A 25,407-nucleotide genomic window follows, 5' to 3' on the forward strand; every position below is an offset into this window, starting at 1 on the left:
GCAGTGAATAGTATGTAGTGGGGGCAGTATGCAGTGGGGACAGTGAGCAGTGTGTAGTGGGGCAGTATGAAGTGCTGGCATTGAACAGTGTGTAGTGGGGGCAATATCTAGTGGGTTCAGTGAGCAGTTTGTAGTGGGGCAGTATGCAGTGTGGGCAGTATGCAATGGAGACAATGAGCAGTATGTAGTGGGGGCAGTATGCAGTGGGGACAATAAGCAATATGTAGTGGGGCAGTATGCAGTGGGGACAATGAGCAGTATGTAGTGGGGCAGTATGCAGTGGGGGCAGTGAGCAATATATAGTGGGGGCAGTGTGTAGTGCTGACAATGAGCAGTTTGTAGTGGGGGCAGTATACAGTGGGTTCAGTGAGCAGTATGTAGTGGGGGCAGTATGCAGTGGGTTCAGTTAGCAGTATGTAGTGGGACAGTATGCAGTGGGGCAGTATGTTGTTGGGCAGTATGGAGTGGGGAAATTATGGAGTGGGGGCCAGTGAGCAGTTTGAAGCGGGGCAGTATGTAATGTGGGCAGTATGCAATGGGGACAATGAGCAGTATGTAGTGGGGGCAGTATGCAGTGTGGACAATAAGCAATATGTAGTGGGGCAGTATGCAGTGGGGACAATGAGCAGTATGTAGTGGGGCAGTATGCAGTGGGGGCAGTGAGCAGTATGTAGTGGGGGCAGTGTGTAGTGCTGACAATGAGCAGTTTGTAGTGGGGGCAGTATACAGTGGGTTCAGTGACCAGTATGTAGTGGGGGCAGTATGCAGTGGGTTCAGTTAGCAGTATGTAGTGGGACAGTATGCAGTGGGGCAGTATGTTGTTGGGCAGTATGGAGTGGGGGTCAGTGAGCAGTTTGGAGTGGGGGGCAATAAGCAATGGGGGCAATGAGCAGTATGTAGTGGGGCCAGTGAGCAATATGTAGTGGAGCAGTATGTAGCGGAAGTAGTGAGCAGTATGCATTGGGGGCAGTAAGCAGTATGCAGTGGGGGCAGTGAGTAGTATGCAGTGGAGCAGTATGTATTGGGGGCAGTGTGGAGTGGGGCGGTGGCATGGAGTGGGGGGCAGCATGGACTGGGGTACAGCATGAAGGGGGGGCAGTATGGGGGGGCAGTGTACAGTGGGGACAGTATGAAGTGGAGACAGTGAGCAGTATGCAGTGGGGGCAGCATGAAGTGGGGGCAGCATGGAGTGGGGGGTCAGCATGGAGTGGGGGGGCAGCATGGAGTGGGGGGGCAGCATGGAGTAGGGGGGCAGCATGGAGTGGGGGGCAGTATGGAGTGGGGGACAGTATGCAGTGGGAGCTGCAAGGAGTAAGGGCAGCATGGAGTGGGGGGCAACATGGAGTGGGGACAGCATGGAGGGGGGCAGTATTGAGTGAGGGCAGTATTGAGTGGAGGGCAGCATGGAGTGGGGGGCAGCATGGAGTAGGGGCAGCATGGAGTGGGGGCAGCATGAAGTGGGGGTATCTTGGAAAGGGGACAGGATGGAGTGGGGACTTGATGAAGTGGGGGCAGCATGGAGTGGGGGCAGTGTTTGTTCAGGAGAAAAGCTTCTCCTCCTCAGTTACTCACCACATGGCTGCCTTCTCTGCTCCTCCTCCCTGACCTCTCTAATTTACAGTAGAGCGGCCACCTGTGTATGTAGAGAATTTTGGCTACACCTCCTCCTCACCCACCATCTCGACCAGCCCGTAGAGAAGCTACAGAGAGAGAGAGTGTCTCTACAGGCTGCCAGTCATAGGAGGCTGATCAGCGGGCAAGAAAGCTTTCAGAGGCAGGTCCTGCTGGTTCTTCCAGCGACTCGATGGAGCCTGATCTAGCAGTGGACAACTGCCTATAGTCTATGGGCAGCCCTAATCACAAAGATGGGGGTGCTAGCAATATTATTATTATACATGATTTATATAGCGCCAACAGTTTGCTCAGCGCTTTACAATATAACGGGAGACAATACAGCAACAATATAGTTCAATACAAGAGGGATAGGAGGGCCCTGCTCCTTGGAGCTTAAAATCTAGGATGGAGGGGCTAGTGGTACAAAAGGTAGTAACTGTGGGGGATGGACTGGTAGGAAGAGTAGAAGATTCCATTATTAGCTGAGGGCAGGATAGGCTTCCCTGAAGAGATAGGTTTTTAGAGATCGCCTAAAAGTGAGCAGAGTAGGCGATAGTCTGATAAATTGGGGTAGAGAGTTCCAGAGGATGGGGGAAGCTCTGGAAAAGTCCTGGAGACGAGCATGGGAGGAGGAGACAAGGGAGCTAGAGAGCAGGAGGTCTTGCGAGGAGCAGAGAGTACGGTTTGGGTGATATTTAAAGACAAGATCCTTGATGTAATTTGGGGCAGAGTTATAAATGACTTTATACGTTATTGTTAATGTTTTGAATTTTATCCATTGGGCAATGGGAAGCCAGTGGAGGGATTGGCAGAGAGGGGTGGCAGATACAGAACGATTAGTAAGGTGGATAAGTCTGGCAGCAGCATTCATGATAGACTGAAGAGGGGATAGCCTGCGATGAGGTAGGCCAATGAGGAGGGAGTTACAATAGTCAAGGCGAGATATAAAAAGGGAGCGAATAAGTTGCTTAGTGGTTTCCGAGGTTAAGAACGGCCATATCTTAGAGATGTTGTGGAGGTGAAGTCTACAAGATTTGGACAGTGATTGGATTTGGGGGTGAAAGGACAGATGGGAGTCTAGGATTACACCCTAGTGCCCTGGCATGAGGGGAGGGACTGATGATTGTGTTATTGATCTTGATGGAGAAGTCAGGGGAGGGGGCACGGGCTGGGGGGAATACTAAGAGCTCAGTTTTGGAAAGATTGAATTTGAGGAAGTGGAGTGACATCCATGCTGATATGTCCCTTAGTAGGTTAGTAATGCGAGAGGAGGCTGAAGGGGTGAGGTGAGGGGTAGAAAGATAGATTTGTGTGTCATCAGCATAGAGTTGGTACTTAAAGCCATGGGAGTTTATCAAGTGACCAAGGGAGGAGGTGTAGATGGAGAAGAGAAGGGGTCCAAGGACAGAACCTTGAGGGACCCCTACAGAAAGAGGGAGTGAAGAGGAGGAGGCAGCGTTATAGTTAACACCGAAGAAGCGCTACGATAGGTAGGAGAAGAACCTGGAGAGAGCAGAGACTCTGAGGCCAAGAGAGTGGAGTTTTTTGAGGAGGAGGGGATGGTCAACAGTATCAAAAGCCGCAGAGAGATCAAGTAGTAAGAGTACGGAGTAGTGGCCATTGGTTTTAGCTGTTAGTAGATCATTAGTGAGTTTTAGTACTGCAGTTTCAGTGGAGTGTAGTGAGCGAAAGCCAGACTGTAAAGGGTCAAGAAGGTTGTTGTCGGTGAGGTGGGAGCTCAGGCGATTGTAGACTAAGCGTTCTAGGTAAATGGCAGCAGGGAGATGGGTCTTAAGTTGGTCATGTTGGTGGGGTCCAGGGAGGGCTTTTTAAGTATGGGAGTGATGTGCGCATGCTTTAGAGGGGAGGGGAAGGCACCAGTACAGAGGGAAAGATTGAAGATGTGAATGAGGGAGCATAGGATGGAAGAAGAGGGTGACCGTAGTGTATACATATAATATTTTGGGGGTGCTATAGCACCCCCAAGCACCCACCTGGCACCGCCTCTGCCTGTTGTTGATGTTGTGAGTTCTGAGAAGGGCAAGCAAAGGCACGAAGACCTTTGTGAACACTCTAGAAGCAGCGGATAGGCCAAATGATAGTGCAACAAACTGGAAGTGGTTGCCTGCCAATACAAAGCACAGAAAGTTCTGAAGGGTTGGGTAAATGGGAAATAGGCATCTTGGATGCACGCAGATGCCATGTTTTCCCTTTGTCTCAGAGAGGCAGTTATTGACCTTGTGGTTTCCATGGCAAATGTTGTAATTTGAAGGAATTTGTTGAGGGATTTTAAATGCAGAATAGGAAAAATACCCCTGTTTGGTTTTGGTACTGTAAAGTTTGTTTGGAATCCTTTGAACCTGTTATGTGGCAATACTGGCACAACAACCTCTTGGCACAAGAGATGGTTTAGGGCATTTTGCAAGTCTAACTGTCTTCTAACCCTTTGAAACCACCAATTGAACCCACAGTTGTGGGATGTCTGTGACCTAGAAAGAGGAAAGCTGTAACAGACATAGCCCTACTCTTAGGAGTGAGGCTGCTCTTTCATTGTGAGGAGGGTTTTGGGAAAGGTTTGCTGGCCTTAGTGGGCCAATGCTTAATCCAAAAAAGGAAGGGCTAAACTTATATTTTTAATTTCAAGCCATGATAGAGCAGACAGGAATTTTGCGTTAACAGGAGCTAGAGACTCCTGAATAAAGTGTTTTTGGGCCCTTCCCTAGTGGAAGTAAAACCTTCCCACCTGTGACTTTTTTAATGAATTGGACATCTACATGTGAGACACCTTTTTCAGTCAGTTTCAGCAGTCCAAGCATTTAGCCATAAGATTCATGTAAATGGAGATTACAGTTATTCTGGAAATGTGTCTCATGACATTTTTTAGGACATATACAGTACATAGAATAGCAGAGCAGAAAGCAATTACTGTAACTGCTGTGTTGTTCATTGTCCTAGTCCAGTTAGCTGCAGTTTGACATGATAAAATTGCAGCAAAAACTGGCTACAGGGCTGGGCTTGCAAGATTAAAGACAGCTTTAAGGAGCAACTCAAACCCCCTATCTGCACACTCTTAAAAACAAGGAACATCTTCAATGGGAACATTAGGATGTCTATTTAGGACAAAGATGGCAGGATCAAATACAGGAATAGCCCACTTTTTTTGTGAATTCTCTTACACCGGATAGAGTTCAGTAAAGATTGGGGGGGGGGGGGGGCAAGAGTTTGTACCTTAAGGAGCAATGTGACATAGAGGAGAGCCAGAATGCTCGGTTCTAAGAGGCAATGAGCTTCAACATTAGCAAGCATGTTACGTGAAGTTCCCTCTTCAATATAGTGACAATCTAGCATAGAAAAATCTTGCACAGCTTCCTCCAATATTTCTTCAATATCCTCTTTATTCTCTTTGATTCTGAGTCTTGTAGGACTGGCATATCAGGATCCAACTTCAGCTGAGAAACAGGTCTAGGGGATATGGTGTGACGTATTTGGGTCCTGTACAAAGTTGGTTGTATTAAGGTCGTAATCTGTACAAGGAAATGTAGCATAGGTGCAAAGAATTCTGCTTTACTCAAATAGGCCTGAAACACAGCTAGAATCCGATGCTGAGACCAGTGTTACAGTCGTTTCTTGATCTGTAGCAACGGACACATCATCACTCTGATGTTGAGTGTTGTGTGGGCCTTTGGCCAAGTGAATGTTCGCCTGTAATTTTGCATTGACTCCCTTTTGCCTAGTCTCCACCTTAGCTACAAATGAGGGTATTCCTCTGTGGGGTACTCATGGAATAAGGTGTGGTGTAAAAGGTAAGCATGTCCATAAGGAGTACATGGTAACCCAGGTGTAGACTGTCCTGTAATAAATCATCATGGTGAGAGGACAGGAGGGCAGGAGGAAGCACCTAAGTACCTTATAAGGGCTGTAAGCAGAAGTGGCATTAAAGTGTGTAACCAGTGGTGTGATGTAACATCTGGTCATCCACCTGAGCTCTGAGAGGTTGAATTTTAGTGCCAAGTTTGAAAAGTTTGTACTGTAAAGTGAATACATTCCAAACAGCCCTTTTTTTACAGTAACGGTCACAGAGGGTGACACTGTCTTTCCTATCAAAGTTGTTGGACTATACATAAAGTCCAGGCTTCGCTCATCAGTGGGCAAACCTCTGAGGGGTCTTCAGGGACTGGGTTCCATAGCAATGGAGGGGTCTTCAGGGACTGGGTTCCATAGCAATCCAGATTAGGTTATTTTCCGATATCAGAGCCCTCACCCGCAGAACCTGCACTTTAAAGGAACCTTTTAACGTGTTTCACATCTGAGTACTACACCTGAGACGTGACCAGAATACGCACAGGATCGTGACCCTTATATGAATGCTGATGACCTCGCACACACCTGGTGAGACAGGCAAATCTCAAAGGCGTATTGTTACGCACTTCTGGTGAGTGCGCAATTTACTCATTTATTTCATTTACCACTTTGGATCAAGTCCTCCACGCACCAATTTTAGGATCATATTGGATCATCACGTGGGCTTTTCATACTTTGGGACATTGATTTCATTTATTATTAGTCACCATTAGTGACATGTGACTTTGCTATATCCAATGATTCATCTGGTACTTGATTTTCAGCGCTGCACTTATTTTGTTATATGTCATTTTGAAGGTGTTGTTTGATTACCTTTTAGTGTTCTAGCCGCTACATCCTACCCTTATTTCTGATAGCGCTCGTATTACCGCTTTTTTTCCTAAGGATTTTATATCCTTGGTCTATGGTACTTTAGAAAGCCAAAGACCTTTGATTTAAAGTAACTCATCATATTCCAGTTTACAGGATGTTAAAAAATATACTGTATATGATAAAATCAATACTAATATTTCTGTGAGAAGCAACAGAACTTTTCCTCTAACATATTGTTAGATAACTTCACACATTTTAATTAATCTTGAAATGTAAGGATTGTGGGTCTGATTAACAAAAGCCAGTGCTAACTATTTTATTTACACATGATGTATTGTATATGCTACTGTAGCTCCCTCTAGTGTGCTACTAGAATAGTATAGGTACATTTATTGTGTATGACTCACGGTAGCTGTGTGAGTCTGTAATTACTGCAGGCCAGGCTAGATGGCTTAACAGGTTGAGACTCTATCACCTCCACCTGGTTCTGAAGGACCATGAGATCTTCCAGAAGCCAGTGGGAGGAAGGGGTGGAGACCTAATCTGCATGTTTATGGGAGTCTAAACAATTCCAAGTTTGGAGGCCCTTGTACAGTAGTGAGACAAACCCATATATGAGATGGTCAGGCTGGCAGAGGAGTTGGGTGTAAGATGGAGTGCTGAGAAGACTCTCGGTGGCCTGGGAGGGGTCCCCTAGGTCTAGGGGGGACTAGCCTCCAGGCTGGACTCAGACTAGCTTAGGAGGATCCATTCAGCATTACAGTATGAACAGGATCAAAGCCTGGGAGCAGTGGGAGCAAGGAGGACAGAGTGAGTACATCAGCACACACAGGTATTTACAAGGGGAGAGACTGCCACATGTAGCAAGCTTTTAAAGGACAGCACTGTGCTTAATCCTGTTTCCTTGTTTTGGGAGATCTTCAGAGCAGCCAAATGGGTTGGTAGTGTCTGCAGGCTGTGGAGCAGTTTTACATAAGAGAGGAGACATCTCTGCATATAGTTTGCAACAAGCTAAGCTAACTTTCAGAGGGGCTGCGAGTCCCTAGCCTGTAAGGGGCAGTTGCTACTGATCTGCAATGACTGACCGCTTTCAAGGAAAAGAACAGTCAAGATCTGTTTCTGTAAATAGGAAGGAAGTTGTCCCTTTGTGTTGATTCAGTCAAGTTGGGCATCCTATAACCCCTATTACCCTATCCAAGTTACATTCAAGTGTGAAAAATGCGTGTTGCCTGGCTGTGCGATGCTTAGGGGGACCTAGAAACACAGCGGCCCTCAAGAGGGTAGTGCTACACTACTTATTCAATTGCATTTTGCCCCATACTTCTGCTTAGTTTTGCCTGCCTTTTCTCAGTCTTACTAGTATGGGCAGACATTACATAGTGCTAAAGACTCCTTTTATGAGTTAACTGTAGCTATGGGATGGTTAAGTGACTTGGTGCTGGTGCTTTAGTGTTGAGGTTTTAATGTAAGAGGAATTGCAGATGTTTACTTGTTCTCCACACTCTGAGATTCACACTGATACACACCAATCCTGGATGTCCAGTATGAGGAACATACCTTTCATATGTTCTTTCCCTCCAAATAGTTCAGTAAGTATTGATGGAATTTTTGAAGAAAAGATTGGAATATTACAGGGGGTTCGCTTATAGTAGTTTAGGAGGAGTAGAAAGGGTTTTTTTTTATCTTAAAGTAAACCCGCTCTTTAAGGTTTTTATGGAAGCCACAGGAGCAGAACCTGTTGGAACAATTAGGAGAATCTTCATAAATTTCCAGTAGGGTCCCCAGCTGCTCCTGGTACAGGGACAACATGATTTTAGCAAAATGTAGCAGACAGTTTAATACATCTGTGTCACCAGCAGATAGACTGTGTTCCTCTGAGCTGTGCAGTCTAAGATGTGTCTTGTATTCACCAGGAATTCTCTATTTTACATTCCTAGGCTGCAGCTTGCAGGTTTGCCCCACTTGTAACAGTTGTGTAGAGAGACAACAAAAGTAAAGTTTCATGTTGGCAGACAAATCTGTAGTATGTAAACCAACCGACTACACAGTCTTCACACTAAATTGTCATGGCAAGCATAAAAAGTAATAAACAGAATCCAGAAGGCATGCTACAGTTGTAACAGCAGTAATTACAAATCCAATTAAAATAGCATAACAAAAAGCAAACAAAAACAAAAAACAGGAGGAAATATGGTGCTCAGTTGCTGTTCTTGTAAAAACACATGCTTATGCTTGTACTGCATTGTGCAAACAGCAGATGGCACACTTTACCTTATACCTTTTTACTATACATATGGTATAAAATGATTTGAAGACCTTACAAATGTCATATAATGCAAATGTATTTAGCCATGCTCATCCCTTGTATGGATTACACCCAAATGTTAAATATAGTCATACAACACAACAAACATAACTGAATAGTAAAAACAACACCAAGAACAACAGCAACAACAAAACAACAGCATTAGCAGCCTTGGTGGACAATGCAGGAATGAGCAGTTACCACGTGAATAAAACAAAGTACATATAAGCTCATACAAACGAGAACAAAATGCTAACAGGAATATTTCACAAAATAATCTTACCTTCTTCAGTCATAGTGTCATAATATTTTAGTTTCCCATATGATCCAAGCTCTACAACATCACAGTAAAAACAGAAGGGTAAGGCTCTAGAAATAAGGTGGAAGGAGTATAACATATACAGGTACTGAAATAGCCTATCAAATGCAATTAACTTCAGCTGTGTTTAGATGTCCATTAAATTATAATTTTGTCTCTAAATGTTAAAAAGAAACTACAAATAAGTCAAATAACTTTAAAGCGATATTAAACCCAAAACCAAAAATTTAATATATTTCAGCTTACCAATAATTAGATTTGGTGACTGCATTAGTATTCTTTTTTTTGGCTTTTCTTTGGCTGGGAGTGTTAAATGTACCAGCAATTTTAAATACCCCAACAAATTGAAGCCAAACTCCAGCTCGCATTTCATAATCAGTTACAGCAAACAACTTTTTTCCATTTAGGAAAGGGTTTTATAAAAGGATATAAAAGGGTTTTATATGAATAAATAAAAGCTGATCATTGTAAGCACACCTGCCAGTGTTAAATGATCTGTTTCATCCATGTAAACTGATGCATTCTACAGGAGAGCTTGTGCGTCTGAAAAACAACAGACTTACTGGCCACATCACCAGATGGAAGGAGAAGAAGGAAAGCCTAAAAAAGAAAACTAATACAACCATCACATCTAAGCATTGGTAAGATGCAATATAATGAATGTTTGCTTTTAGGTTTAATACAGCTTTCATAACTAGCTTAAGTAAAATAATTGTATTATAATTTATAGAAGAAAGTGCAAAATAATAAAGTTAAAGAGAATGTATAGTGTTTTGTACAATTTTCCTATTGCATGTTCATGTCCAGGACTAAAGATTGAAATTGTTACTATTTTCTTTATTCTATTGTGATAAATATGAAAAACTGCATGTGACTATTCTATACTTAACACATTCAACTAGTAGGTGGCACTCTAGAGTCTGCTAGATACAATTTTTTGACCATCCTTAAACGTTCACTTTTTGTAAAACAAAACAAATAATAATAATAAATGCATATTTTTCTGCAGGTTAAAAAATGTACACTGATTAGTTTTTTTCATGCTGCAGCCTGTAAAGCATTGCAACCCCAATCATCAGATTGCAGGTGCAATGCCAGGATCTTGCCGACTCTCAGTTAGCTGTCTTCCCATACCTCCTGCACAGACAGGCAGTTGCTAAAATCCAGGAAGAATCAATAACTATGACAGCACTCACCAGCACCCTCGCAGTTTATTGAGAAATACAAACTGTCTGCCTCAATGGCACACAGTAGTTGTAGTTCAATAATTCACAGGAAACTGTCATGTGGGTGGAGCCCCTCATGGCCCTGCACTTTCTGATTTGTGACATCAGGTGCGGAGACAGGATTCCCTGCCTACTGTCACAGGGAGGAGGGATTGGGGGAAGATGGTGCAAGCAGGAGCTGGAACCTGTGCCAGGACTAGGTCAACTAGCTCCCAGGGTGAAGATGGCAAATGCCCACCCCCCTCCCCAAAGTGTATGAGCATTATATGTCAGCAAAACTTCCCTCCCTCCCCAAAAAAAACATTTTGAACACTAATCTGCATGCTTACACTCTAAGCATAAATTCCCTTTGCAAGCTAAAATTCTCCCCAAGAAAAATTCCCCCTCTTCCTCTACAAATCCACGAATTCCCCCTCCCCCCGCTGAAATTTCCAACCGAAGACAAATATTTGCCCCCCCATCCCTTCTCCCAGCTCAAATCCTATCCATCCCTAAATCTCCCCTGCTAGCACAAATACTCTTCTCTTCAAATCTCCCTTTTGAGAATAAATTCTTTTTTCCTTCCAAATCACCCCTCCTAGCATATCCCCCCAAAATCACCCCCCCAAATTTTGCCTCCTAAAACATATCTTACTCCACTGCTGCACCCAAATGCCTCTTCTCAGTACAAATCCTGTCCCCTCAATCCCCCCTTCTTGCACATATCTCCCCAAACCCCCAACCTTGCACAAATCTTCTTCTTCTCCCCCCTCCTAGCTCAAATAGTCTCATCCCCAGCACAAGTGTTTGTTATACTGCCAATCACTACTCCTGTCAGCTTGTAGGTAAGAACTCCCCATGCGGTGCCCCCCCACCCCACATGATTCCACTGTGCCCAGGGCAGCTTCCCCTCCCCGCCCACCCCTTGTCCCGGCCGTGGCTGGAACAAATTACATATCCCACCCTAAAAACGGTTGGAACTTGTAACATGTTCCAAAGGTAAACTTATCCTTTACCTAGACGGTAAAAAGAGTGCAATGTGATCCCCCTGCTGTTTGGCTTTATTCAGAACAGACACAGCTGAATGCTCAGAGGAGACATTCCTCTCCCTGCCTCCAATTCATACAGCTCTGTGTGGAATGTCAGTGAGTGATAAAGACACTCCACAACTGACCAGCTTTTACTGGTCTCTCTAAATCACAGGTGTCAACCACAAGGCCCGCGGCCTGAATCCGGCCCTCCAGGCCATTTCATGTGGCCCTTGCACCTCTCCTGCAGGTATCCCCTTGTTTCTGCCCCTACCTCGTCTCAGCAGTCGGCAGCAGAGAGGAGAATAGAACTCCTCTGCCAAATCCTCCTCATTCCCACACCTCCTCATCTCTGCCTCCCCTGGTCTCAGCATTCAGCAGACTCTGGTAACTGACTCCACTCCTCCTCTGGTCATCCTCCAGACCCTGCACTTTCTGCTTTCCTGAAAGGGGTGCACGGTGATGTTAAGGAGGCTGTGGGATTCTTGACATCTGATATAATGGGGGTGGGGTGCTCTGGACATCTAGTCTTACATATACAACCAGCCCTTTGAGGGCAACCATAATGCTGATACGGCCCGCAATAGAATGGAGTTTGACACCTATGCTCTAAATGGATATAGTGTTATGGGAGCAACCTATATTAAATGTTTATCTGTAAATTGAGCTTTTTGTTTAATAAAAGTGATATAAAATAACAGTATATAAAGTTAATATTAAGAAAAATAAAGCTTAGGAAAATGCATTATAATTAAGTAGTATAGTGAGTAACTGTATTTTCGGATCTACTGCTGTTTGCATCTACAATATTATGTAACTATTAAAATTTGTATATTGGTGTGGTTACTATTTCTTGCTTTCAGATAATGTGACTTTGCTATACTTTTAGCGGTCCATTATAATGATAGTATTGGGGAAACACACTGGTATTCCTCACAATGGTGGCCACTATGCCTATACTGTATATGTACACATGCATACTAAATATACAACATACATAGAAAATTTAAATAACAAAACACACACAGAAAGACTGTACAGCAGAACAGCAATAGTTGTCCCCAATCAACGTAGTGTAGTATCTGCATAATATAGTCAGAATACTGAAAGCTTGCTTTTGTTTCAAAATTATCATCAATGTTATTTACATTATGCATTAAAAGACTTAGATAGGCAAGCACTGTTTAAAGACAATCAAATACAAATTGGAGTAAAACTGATATCTTTCATGCTCTGCTTGCTTTATGCCACTGTGTTCTGCAACATTATACGTGAGAATGTTACCAAAGAAGTTACCAAACTCACAAAATCCTTGTAAGGACTTACAAAACTCTTATTCTCGAAATCACTGCCAGGACTCCTAATGGTGTTTGCTGAATCCCTGCCTTGACTCCCAATGGTATTTGCTAAATCGCTGCCTTGACTCCCAATGGTATTTGCTGAATCCCTGCCAGGACTCCAAATGTTACTTGCAGAATCTATGGCAGGACTCCAAATGGTACTCGCACAATCCCTGCCAAGTCCCCCAATGGTACCAACTAATTTCCTGCCAGGGCTCCAAATGGTACTTGTAGAATCTCTGCCAGGACTCCCAATGGTGCTTGTGTAATCCCTGCAAGGATTCTCAGTGGTACTCTTATAATCCTTGCCAGGGCTCCAAATGGTACTTGCAGAATCCTTGCTAGGACTCCCAATGGTGCTCGCAGAATCCCTGCCAGGACTCCCAATGGTGCCCACAGAATCCCTGCCAGGGCTGCAAATAGTACTTGCAGAATCCCTGCCAGAACTCCCAATGGTACTTGCAAAATTCCTGCCAGAACTCCCAATGGTACTCTCAGAATCTCTGCCAGGACTCCCTATGGTATTCGCAGAATTCTTACCAGGAAAACCAATGGTACTCACAGAATCCCTTCAAGGACTCCAAATGGTACCCACAGAATCCCTGCCAGGACTCCCAGTGGTACTCACAGAATCCCTGCCAGGGCTCCAAATGGTACCCACAGAATCTCTCCCAGAACTCCCAGTGGTACTCACAGAATCCCTGCCAGGACTTCCAATTGTACTCACACAATTCCCACCAGGACATTAAATGGTACTTGCAGAATCCCTGCAAGGACTTCAAGTGGTACTCGCAGAATCCCTGCCAGGGCTCCAAATGATACTTGCAGAAACTCTGCAAGGACTCCCAATGGTATTCACAGAATCCCTGCCAGAACTCCCAGTGGTACTCTCAGAATCCCTGCTACGACTCCCAATGGTACTCGCAGAATCCCTGCAAAGATTCCAAATGGTATTCATGCAATCCCTGGCTGAACTCCCGGTAGTATTTTCAGAATCCCTGCTACAAGTCTCAATGGTACTTGCAGAATCCCTGCAAGGATTCCAAATGGTACTCACAGAATCCCTGCCAGGACTCCCAATGGGACATGCAGAATCCCTGCCAGGATTCCCAATGGAACATGCAGAATTCCTGCATCCATTTACATCCTTGTACCTCACATCCATCATGTTTGGGTTAAAAAAAACACAAACCAGAGGATTATAACCTAGAGAATTTAAAAAATAATCAGATGTGAATTTGTACATGATTGTTTACATCTGCCTGCCCATGTACTAACATAAAAGTGGGAGCCAGCTACTAAAAATAGGAGAAAGGGCAACACAGGAGTTTTCACAATACTATATTCAATGTAGTAACATGTAGCTCCTTTTCAGATCTGCCAGAAAAGACAGAGAGAGCTGATCAGACTAATTGCATGAAAGGACCCTAAGGCCTGGTAAGCTACAATGCAAAACAATTGTTTTTTGTTCTGTTTTTAGGTTTAGATTAGCTTTAAAGCAGAACTACAGTATAGGTGAGGGAATAAGGCTACATTCACAAGGATATCTACATTTCACAGTTTAGCCACGTTTAGAACACTTTTCTAATAGCAGCTGGACTTACACAATGCAAAGTAATCATGTCATTCATACATAACAATTAGTATTGTTTAATTGCATACAGTTTAGCTTTATTTAGTGAAAGAATGAAAGTGCTCTGTCCTGGGTCAACTTTTCATCTTCATCTTCAGCTGTGCGTTTAGCAGCAGAAAATGATGCACGTCCCATTTTTGTCCTTGAAATGTTGGTATTCATTCTCATGTTGGTTCTCATTCATCCTCATGTTGATATTTATTCTTTGCAGACATGGTCTAAGCTTACTTAGTTATCTCTCAAAGATGGACACTGACATTATGGTAAAGTTGTAGAATTTATTGGGGTAGAATCCTCATACATTAGGACAAAATTTCCTTGTTAGATGCTGGAATGTTAAGGGATGTACCCATTTTTGCTTCATTTTGCCTCTCTCTATCTCAGTGTTCTCCTCTCAAGCAAAATGGTAGGCACCAGTTTTGCTCTTACTCCATTTCAATTGCACAGGAAGAGTACAGTAGGTGACTGGGGTATAACATCCCCGAAAGAATGGAGTACTGGGAAAAAAAAACACTTGAAAACACTGATGCAGCTAAACAAATGCAAGCACATTCACAAACCACAATTATCTGCAAGAAATGTTTCAAGTTTTTCAAGTGCAGGTTACTTGTGTTTGGTTGTTGTCAAATACAAACGTCCATGTGAGTGTAGCCTAATTAGAATGGAAGCCAATTAGAATTAGTGTTGGGCTAGGTAAGGGCATTTGGCGGGCTATTCTTCTGCCGTGTCCACAATGCACTGCGCCCTGACAGTGCATTTTGATTGATCAAAGCAATGCACCTGACCACAGGTCATGATGATGTCACAAGGGGGTGGGGGAGACCCTGTCCCCTTGTGACGTCACCATAGTATTTAAGAACTGTCATCCTGGCACAGCTGTCAGATGGTGGGAGCCAGCACTGAGGGCAGAACATTTTTTTCTTCTTTTTATCGGGTTGGTGTTTTGGAAGTCAATATTAATAGAATTGTAATTTGTGAGAAAAAAATAAGCCTATAGTGATAACTTACATCATAGGAGGTATTTAATTTCTACATGGGCATTTTTTTTTAATTTTTAAAGATTCCTGTGCCAAGATTTTCAGTAGTATTTTGCGTCTTTCACATAAAGAAGGAGTTGGTGGAGTATGTCAGTAAACATTGATGCAAACGTTTGCATATGCATCTTCATTTTAGTGTAGAATGATTTGGTCACCACTTAGATTAAACTAGTTTAATTAGTAGGAGATGCAGTAGTGGCATTACATATGATAGCTATTAAACGTTTATGGCAGGAGTCTTGATTTATACACAAGACAGATATGTAAGTATGTATGCTAACTCTAGTATCAGCTATCAGGAGTGGCCCTTAGAGGAAACACATTGATTTAATCAGCATGCTAGCATGGCCAGATCTAGGGGGGTGCTGGTGTGGGCTGCACCCCCAAGAATTTGTGCCCCCCCCAGGCCGGCCCCCTCATGGGCTTTGTGCCGAGGTGCTTTGTTGTGTCTCCTATCCCTGCACTCAGGGCTAGGACAAGGTGGGGGGGGGGGGGGGGGTAGCCTGGTATAGTGAAATAAGTGAAAAACTCCAGACAGAAATGACAGTGGCAGAGAGGAGAGAGCTGGGAATTGGTGCTGTGCTCTACCCCTCCTTTCATAAAAGCACTCATCCATACAGCAGATTACACAGTACACAGTTTGATTACCGCCCCCTATCCACATTTTCTGAGCAACCCTTGGAGGAAATAGGGGGTGGATAATCAAACTGTATATGTGTAGTCCAATCCAGCAATTCTGTGTCATCTGCAGAATGGAGGAGCGTTGTTATGACAGGAGAGGTAGAGCATAGCTCAACCAGCACCTTCTCGGGGCTCTGTAGCAATTTCCTGCCTGTAAGTTTGGGGGGGGGGGTACTTGTACTGGGAGGACAATGATGGTGGGGGGGCTAACAATCATTTGTGCTTAAGATTTGTAGAAGAGAGGGGAAGGGAGCTATTTGTCCTGGGAACCGTAATTAGGGGGAGGTTGTTGTGCTAGAAGGAGGATAGGCGGGGGGTTATGTGCCCTACTGACCCCTGTCCTCTACCCTATTGACCCCCTGTTCTCTGCCATGTTGACCCCTATCTCTGGCACTGCTGAGCCCTGTACACTGCCCTGCTGACCCTCTGTCCTCCATCCTGCTGACCCCTTGTCTTCTGCCCTTCTGACCCGTTTTCTGCTCTGATAACCCCTGCTCTTCAACCGGCTGACCCCTGTTATCTACCCTGCTGACTCCTATCCTCTGCCCTGCTAACCCCTGTACACTGCCCTGATAACACACTGTACACTGCCCTACATACTAATTTCCTCTGCACACTGCCTTACAAACTGCTGACCCAATCCTCTGCCCTGATGGACCCCTGTACACTGCCATACTGACTTCTATACACTGCCCTGCTGATCTTGCATCCCCTGCCCCCCTGACATTTTTTACTACACCCCCACATCAGACAGGCTAGTTCTGGTCTCACAGGCTAGATGTTTGTGCATCTGTGTATATAATAGACACTGACTTGCAAATGTTAACCTCTTGGCGCCGGCTGAACACAAAAGTGCAGCCTCCTGGTGTCTGGGCCTAGACGCCGAGCAGCTGCACATTTGCATTCTACTAAAAAAACCATATGTGCTAAGAGCGCACGCCCTGCACGCTCCCAGCAAACACGTTCAGTACTCACGGAAAGGTCCCGATGTCCTCTTTCAATTGGGACCTTTCCTGTTCATGTGACCGCCGTGAGAGCGAATCACGGCGGTCACATGACCCTAAAACCCTGCCCCGCTTCCTGGCTTCTGGAACCCTTAAAGGGCCGGGAGGCGCCGGCTCCAAGGGGTTAAGTTGGTACTGAAGGAGATCCAGGTGAGGAATCATCCCTCTGACAGGAAGAAGCACATGTTTGTAAACAAAGATATTGTTTGCAGTTTTTTGTGGTGACATCCAGTAATACTAAACCATTATTGTGGAAGTGTTTGAAACACACAAAAACATAGAAATGTTTGATAATACATATGACACCCTGATGCTAGCTATGGTTGTACACAACTTTGTGACGTGTTAAAATAGAGATACTAGGCACTGAAACGCTGGATTTCAAGGGAATGGAGTCAGGAGAATTATGTAAAGTTTGAAAAGTCTAGTTGATTCCCATTAGAGGATTGTGCATGCTTAAAATAGAAGCCTACCATTTTTTTTATTTTGAATAGAATTGGGAAATATTTGAATCTCTGTCAGGCTTTAATTGCGGTGTCCACTTTCTGAAGATTTTCGCTCAATTCCAGTTCTGGTGACTGATGCCCCTTGGGACAGGAAGTGAATGGAAATGTCCCCAACATGGACACAGATTGCACCAAAAAATCTGTTTATTAGTATGAAGAAGTGTTAAAGCCTCTGCAGGGCTATTATTATCTGGGTCCCAGAGCAAGACTGAGGTGTAAGCAGAAGAAGCAGTTCCCTTGGGTGCCTCAGGGGGGCATAAAAAGATCAGGACTTTCAAAGTTTGTTGCTTAAGTAGTTCCCCGCCCATGAGTGGGTCAATGTCAATAAAGTAACATGTACATTACTTTCTACACCAGTGCATAATGGCAGGTGAGACATAATGGACAATACCTCTAAGGGGGTACTAACAGCAATGTAAAACCTGACAAAGGTTCCAACATTACTCACACTGTAAAAAAAAATCTTTGGTTAGACTGACTTCTGCTTTAACTGATCGATGGCTGCCCATAGTAGACGTAATCTCACTAAATAAAAGGCCATGTGTGATGTCTTTTGACATGACTTTTATACTCACATTGCTGACACTTATCCTAGGTAAGTACATTTTTTAAATACTGTTCTCTTTTCTAGAGAGAAGCAGCAGAGAGTCTCCAACATGTTAGAAGACCAATCTAAAGGGCAAATTTACAAGGTATTTATATTGTCTTACAAGTGCTATATCTCTGTTTTAGAAAATATACATACCTGCACATTTATACATCACACCCATGTACTTTACAAATATGCTTCCAAAGCAATTTTGTTTATTTTCAGGAATTGGAAATGGTGCAGCAATATGCAGAGAACATTCCAAAGGAAAATTCAAGTCTCACACAGCAACCTACATTTTATGAACAACTTGTAAAATGCAGGCACAGTGTGAAGTGCCCACTGCAGTGTCCTGCAGACAGAGCATTTTGGTATCTGCTGTCCGTTTTAAATAGCTGAAATGATAAAAGGTCTTTGTACCTGTAGTGTGGTAGCCCCGTGCACAGCCCAAATATTGCCTGCGATCTTTCTTAATTCATAAAATAGACCATGCACTGGTCATTAAAGCAAAAAAAAGATCAAAAATTGCTAGCAACACTTTGCAAGGTATGCAGTCTTCTCTGTGCTACTACTTTCTTTTTCTTTAAAAATGTACATTGCATGGTACATTGAACATCCCAACTCATTTTGCTGTAACAATATGACAAACGCTCATCTCTGCATAGTGGAATTTAGCTCTGCATTAAGGTAAACATTTTAAAAATAAGTTGTATGGCATATTTGTAAAAACATAATGTATAACATAATTCAACGAACAGTAGTATAACTAGCAAATAACAGTTTCTAACAGAAAGATTAGAAATGTTGGAAGAAATGTAATCCCATATGGTTCTACAAAGTCACATAACAGTTCAGGTGTCCACCCACAGCATTCAATTTAACAGAAGTGAAACATTTTTTACTTGATTCTACAGTTATTACAGTCTTTGGCTATTAATTTCTGATCTAGAAATATTGCATACATCCTATATTAGCACATGATTACCCAAGAAGTTACCAAAGCAACTTTGACATGTTCTTGAGTTCTTTACACTTTCTTATAACCTTCTTACCTATCCTTTCAACTTGCTCTCTAGGCTATTAACAATCAATCACTTTTCTTGGATTATCCATAGTTCTGTTAAGGTCTAGCTAAATGGCTGTTTCCAAGAAATCTTACTTCTTGGAAATGCTATAGTGCTATTGCCTAGAGATGTAAAAACAAATCAAGTTTACAACGTTAGACTTTGCATCTTACATGAGTTACACTTCACTACAATTATACTTTTATTATGATTTGATTAAAATGCTATTTTAACAAGCTGTAATAAAAAAAAATAGGAACTAATGAAAAAACATCATATTGTTTTTAAATGCTGTTGTTGTTTTATTAGAACCTCTACTCTAAAAAATGTATTTCTATGATATCCTCAATCTTCCTCATTCATTGTGCAACAGAACGTTGTTCTGTCAGCATACTGGAAGCTTCTATTGAATCATGGAAATAGCAGTGTAATGGGGTTCCAGCAGAATAGGAATTGGTTTCCTTATAGCTCTACTAGGAGACAGTTTCTTAGGTGCTTAGAACTAATTGGTGCATGTGTTTGGGAGCATTCTGAAGCATAGGGCAATCAGGTTATTACAGGTGGGGAGAAAGGAATAAAAAAAGTATGTTTATAAGTGCCATGCGTGGTAAAGTGTGGTGTGTTGATGAGTTTATAGGGAGCAGCTGTCTTTTCATGTGGAAATGACAATACATTTCAGCACACTCTCCCTTTTAACCCAGATGATCCTTTTGACAACTTTGGAAACATCTTTCTTCTGAATAATGGACAATTAAAGATGAAGCTAAGTAAAAATTTCAAGTGGCCCATATGTGCCAGGCTAATGTTACTCCTGTTCACATAAAGAAGCCTGTGATTGTGGAAGATCAGGGTGAACCATTGAGACAGTAGGATGTTAATGGGTACCATTGCGCACTGCTGAACTAGATGCCTGTTGGAATCTCCTTTGCATCAAATTTCAGTGTGACCTGCACACCATCCCTGAGAGTGGCCTCATCGCTGTCTTCTAAAATCACAGCCAACCTACTAGATTCCTCATGGGAGAGGCTCCCCCAAACTCCCTGACTGAAGAAGAAATATCTCCGTCTCTTGCACCATTTCAAACTATTCTTTAGCAGGAGCTTTTTGCCGTCGCTGAACACATCTGAGCAGATATCACTCCAGAGATATGAGAATAAAGAACCGAACAGATCCACAGGAGAGAAAAATGCAGTCATCTACTCCCACAAACAAGACCTTAATTCACTGCAGTCTGAATTGGACTAGGCCCCCCTCAAGCTACAGGATTTTGAAAATCGCAGAAACATTCAAATCAGAGGACTCCTGGAATCCATTGAGAATTTTCAGTCTACAGTTACTGCATTGTTTCATGAGTTGCAACCTGCTATATTTATAGAATGCTTAGAGTTCACCAGAATTTATTGCACATCGGGAGCACAGTGGCCTTCCGGTCCCCTGAGGGACATCAAAACCAAGCCTACCTATTACAAAATGAACAAGGCCTTCTTCTTGTTCTTCTTCAACAATCCATATGCCCTCAACCTTGTCAACCTATACAGTTGGGAAGAGGGGAACCCCTCTTCCCTATTTTATATGTTTCAGCGGATGCAATGAGCTTAGTGAACTATAGCACATCTGGTGGACATTCCTTTTTACCTTTTGGTTCAAAGTGTTTTGGCTTTTGTATGCTCTACTTAGCCTTCGGATTCAGCCCATGGATTTCCTTTGTACACGACAAAAACAAGGGCATACATACAGTATACACCAGCATATACTGGTAACCAGGGACGGACTGACCATTTGGGAACTCGGGCACTGCCCGTGGGCCCAGGGTCAGTAGGGGGCCCCATGAGATGCCCCTGGTACCTTTCATAGGCTTTTTTGGGTGTGGTTTGAGTGTGGGCAAGCACACAGGGGGCCCATGATCCCCTATTGCCCGGGGGCCCCATGAGTTGTCAGTCCACCCCTGCTGGTAACATTAACCCACTTAGCAGCAAACAATATATTTTTCTTGGAAAGCAAAAATAGTTTCCTTAAGGTCAAATCTCATCTTCATGGCTTTATAATAAAGAAAAACACTAGCTTATGTTTTAAAGCCCATGTCTGCTTTTGTTCACTAATTTGCATAATATTGTACTACTCTACATGGTGCCACATCACTGTGCTGCTGTGCAGTGATATGAATGAAGTGTCACTAAAGTTCTGTTAAAAAAGAGGGAGCTCTGTGATGCAATGTGATAAATTGATCATCACGATGCCCCCTGCTTCATGCCTCTGTTGCCCAAAACGCTGTGCGGACAGATGAAGTTGCAGGGCAGTGTGCACGGGACCTTAATTGCAAAAAATAACCCCAAGGTAACTTTAAAAAGCCAGCAACTCTACAAGGCACCAGATGCATCTAATAGTCAAGAACATGTGAAGAAAATTAACAAAAAAAAGGACCTTTGCATGGCTAGTCCTCATCATCAAAAGATGTCCTGTGCACACATTTATTAATAAGCACAAACAACTATCTATAAATTATTTGGTAGTTTATTATGAAATGTATGCTATATTTATTGTTCTGTTTTTATATGTGCTTTTTTATACTAGAAATGTTTTTTGAGGGTTGAATTGTCATTTCTTCCAGTTTTGTTTTATATTGAATACCAGTAGTAGCCACATTCTGTTGAGAAAAAAATCTTATCTTGTTCGAATTGTCTATACAGTGACTAGGAGGGCAGCATTAGTTACCATCACTAAGCACTCACAGCACATACATCCCAGAGGTCCACTGTCTATTTTCTCCATCCATTAACTGTTTGCCTGCAGATCTTGAATGTGCTGGCAGGGTATTATCAAACAAGGATGGATTTTATTGCCTTATCAGAACTGCATTACAGTGCATGACATTGCTAACCTTGATGCCAGATGTGTCTCATTTTCTGGAAGACAAAAGCTGAAAAACTCGTTAATTAAAAAAGAGTCAAAAGAACAAAAAGACAGCAGACTGTGTCTACATCAGAGTTTTGCATGTTTGACAAAGGTTTAGTCACACTTTGTTGCACTTCACTACATTTCACATGCACGTGCTGAATTATGCTGAATTTAACACAGCAAAATGTGTGTTAATAATGCAGCAAAAAAAGGTTTTTAGTGTAATACTAAGACTAGGTTGGATGAAAGCTTTAGTGTGGTGATATTCATTTGGTAGTTAAAGTGGTTGTATAAAGAACTTTTTTTTAAATAAAATAGTAAAAATGTTATAGTTACTTGCATCATACCATTGCATAGAGAGGTCCTCAACATCCCCTTCTGGAGTCCCCCGCAAGTACTCTCCACTCCTCCTCTTCTTTGTGTGCCCCCATAGGAAGCTATGTGCTATAGGGGCACAAGTACAGGCATGCTCCCAAGTCAGGCTGCATGCATTCATAGACACACGCAGCGCAGCTAGGTGCACATGGGTGCCCCCATAGCACACAGCTTGCTATGGGGGCAGTAGTAAGAAGAAGTGGCAGAAAGCACCAGCAAAACCATTGTACAGAGCAGGTAAGTATGACATTTGTTTTTTAATGAAGAAAAAAATAAGCTTAGCAATCACTTTATTAATTTGATGTGAATTATAAGTAACTAAGCTATAAAATAAAAGCCTCATTTACTGTATATAATAGAGTCAAAGATCTTAGCAATAAAAAAAGAGCTTTCAGCAGAATGTTTGCTTTTCTGGAACCCACAAAGACACAGGGGAAATGTCTGTTTGAGATATACATTATCAAAAGCCATGACACTTTGCTTCATAAGAAGAAATTTGAAATCACCAGGCACTTCACACTCTCACAAGAGTCATCACCTTCAGAAGGACAGAATGTGATTTCTGTAATGGAAATAAGGTCTGCATTTGGCTTTTTCAGAAGTAGCAGGAAGATATTGGCATATATGTGGTAGATAAAAAGATAAAAATGGGCAAAATTTTTAAATATTTTCTGCATATTTCTAAAGAGGTATTGTACATGTGGATATGATTTTGACAATTTCTTCAATGTTTACACAGCTAGTCACATCCAGCAAACATTTGGTCTATAATTACTATTCACAATGCTGCATCTATGGATTAGTTCAGATATAAAATGTTTATTTGACACAATATAGGCTGATACACTCAGGAACCCTGTTCGGCCTTGTTCCGCCATTAGAGTTGCCACAGTACAGTAATCATTTGATGTATTTGAAAATTGCACCAGGCTTGGAGTTCAGCACTTTACCACCAAAATTCTAAAATTAGTACTGCTGAATGTGGCTCAGTTTAACAGATTCAGGAAAGAAGGGGAGGGTACAGAAGAAACTGCCCGTCACATAGAGGGCAATAATGTCTGAACTAGAGTGCAATATTAGCTTTTTTATAACCCAGCTACTCTGGATTTCTGAGGGCACTTTTTTAAAATTTGGTATAATACTTTGTAGAAAAAACAGTTTAAATTGGGTCCTTGGTAAGTGCACTGTATTCACAAAATACTTTTTTCTGACCATGCATTAAATGTATTTGTATTGGGGAAAAGTAGAGATATGTTCTCTCAAATAGCTTTTTTAAAGACAAGACAGGAAGGAGATGCAGGAAATGGTTGATTTACTAAAGGCAAATAGGCTGTGCATTTTGTAAGAAAATTTTCACTTTGAAAGGGGGTTTTCTCTTAGCTTAGTGAATGTGGTAAAAATGTGCTTTGCAAAGAATACCCAATCATGTGCAGGGAAAAAAAAACAGTATTTTTGCTTGCACATAATTGGATGATGGAAGTCAGCAGAGCTGACTCCTTAACCACTAGGCTAAGGGAAAATCCCTTTGCTTAGGGAATAGCCTAGTTGCCTTTTATATAATGCCAAAGAAACACATTAACTCAACAGTTTTTCTTTAAAAAACACTCCAATTATAAGAGCACAAAACAGAATTAATTCTCTTGTTATACTGTGATTAGTAGTCCTACCCAGGGGTGTATTTACCACAAGGCAAACAAGGCATTTGCCTAGGGCGGCATTTTTTTTAGGGGGGGCAGCACTGCCCCTTGGAAGAAGAGATGGAAGAAGGGACACACATGGCACAGGGACCTGGTGGGATCCGAGCGAGGCTGCGGGTTTCATGACGGTGTATGCACAGCCCAACTCTCGTTCCTGGGGATGTCTGGAGCTACGAAGGTGAGTGTCTTTCTCTCAAGGCTCTCTCGGGTGGAAGGCAGGGGTGTTGTTGGTCAATGTCAGGCTCTCTCTACAGGGAGGGGGGGGGCAATTTTTGTGTTGCCTAGGGCAGCACAAAACCTCAATACACCACTGGTCCTACCATTGTAGCATTTGAAAAATGTAATGTTCTTCCTAGTATAAATAGAAAGCAACATCAAATACACATCCATTGTATAAGGTAAAGTTCAAGGAGGGTTAGGAATTATAGCTCCTTTTATCTAACAGATATATTACTTTTAAGAAAATTTGTATCTTCTAAGAGCAGTTTAATTTTTAAGCCAGGGAAACAGGAGCCTGATGTTTTTCAGGGATTGCCCCCTAGGACTATGACTAAAAGATGATGTTTTCTGTAGTTTCATATTGCCTAAAGAGATCTGTGAGCAAACAAACTTTATGCCTGGCTTAGCTTTCCACAGAAATATCTATCAGCCGCTAGATGTGATTTGGAATTATCATGGGTCAAGGACACCCCCAACAGTGTATTCCCTCTTCATTAATAACTGATAATGGTTCGATAATTAAATGAACTAAATAATTTAGAGATACTAGAAAAGGCTTACCCCTAATATTTATTCTTTAAAGTGAGTGATTTCTGTCCAGACAAAAGAAATCCTCGACAATATTGTCAGGAACCTTCCAGAGCTTGGAGTGGCTCCACCATGTTTGTTGATAGTGGGCAATGGCTGACTCTGGGTTACAGAAGAGCAAAAGTAAGTGTATCTACTGCGAGGCAAACAAGGCGTTTGCCTAGAGCAGCAATTTTTAGGGGGGGTGGCACCCCCCCATCCATCCAGTATATTGCACACTGACAGATCGTATGGGACTGCACCCCCCCCCCTTCCTGCTGTCCGGAGATTAGCAGCCCTTGGAGAGGGGTGTGTGTGTGTGTGTGTGTGTGTGTGTGTGGTCCCATATGATCTGACGAAGAGGTGGGGAGGGAGGGGGGGAAGAGAGAGGGCAGAGAGAGAAAGGGAAGAGAGAGGGAAAGGGAGGAGGGAGGAGGAGGAGAGAGAGAGGGAGAGACAGAGAGAGGGAGGGGAAGAGAGAGGAGAGAGAGAGAGAGGGGGGAAGAGAGAGAGGAGAGAAGAGAGAGGGGGGAAGAGAGAGAGGAGAGAAGAGAGAGAGAGAAGGGGGGGGAGAGAGGGAGAAAGAGAGGGAGAGAGAGAGAGGAAGAGAGAGGGGGAGAAAGAGGGAGAGAGGGAGAAAGAGAGAAAGAGAGAG

General features: G+C 42.9%; 1 protein-coding gene across 5 annotated transcripts in view; it reads right to left on the minus strand.

Moving 5' to 3' along the window:
* SLC24A2 (solute carrier family 24 member 2) overlaps positions 1-25,407 on the minus strand; it is a 256,795-nt gene that overhangs the window by 72,188 nt on the left and 159,200 nt on the right. For 4 of the 5 annotated variants that reach the window (XM_089693969.1, XM_089693966.1, XM_089693968.1 and 1 more), the window contains one exon: positions 8,877-8,927. The exons of the other annotated variant lie outside the window; for it this stretch is intronic. In XM_089693969.1, coding sequence (XP_089550095.1) covers positions 8,877-8,927 — 51 coding nt within the window. The remainder of the gene's footprint in view (positions 1-8,876; positions 8,928-25,407) is intronic. 5 annotated transcript variants of the gene reach the window in all.

This window comes from Staurois parvus, unplaced genomic scaffold, assembly GCF_062004578.1.
Source record: "Staurois parvus isolate SC_StPar_1 unplaced genomic scaffold, SC_StPar_1.0 ptg000644l, whole genome shotgun sequence".
NCBI classification, from domain to species: Eukaryota; Metazoa; Chordata; class Amphibia; order Anura; family Ranidae; genus Staurois; species Staurois parvus.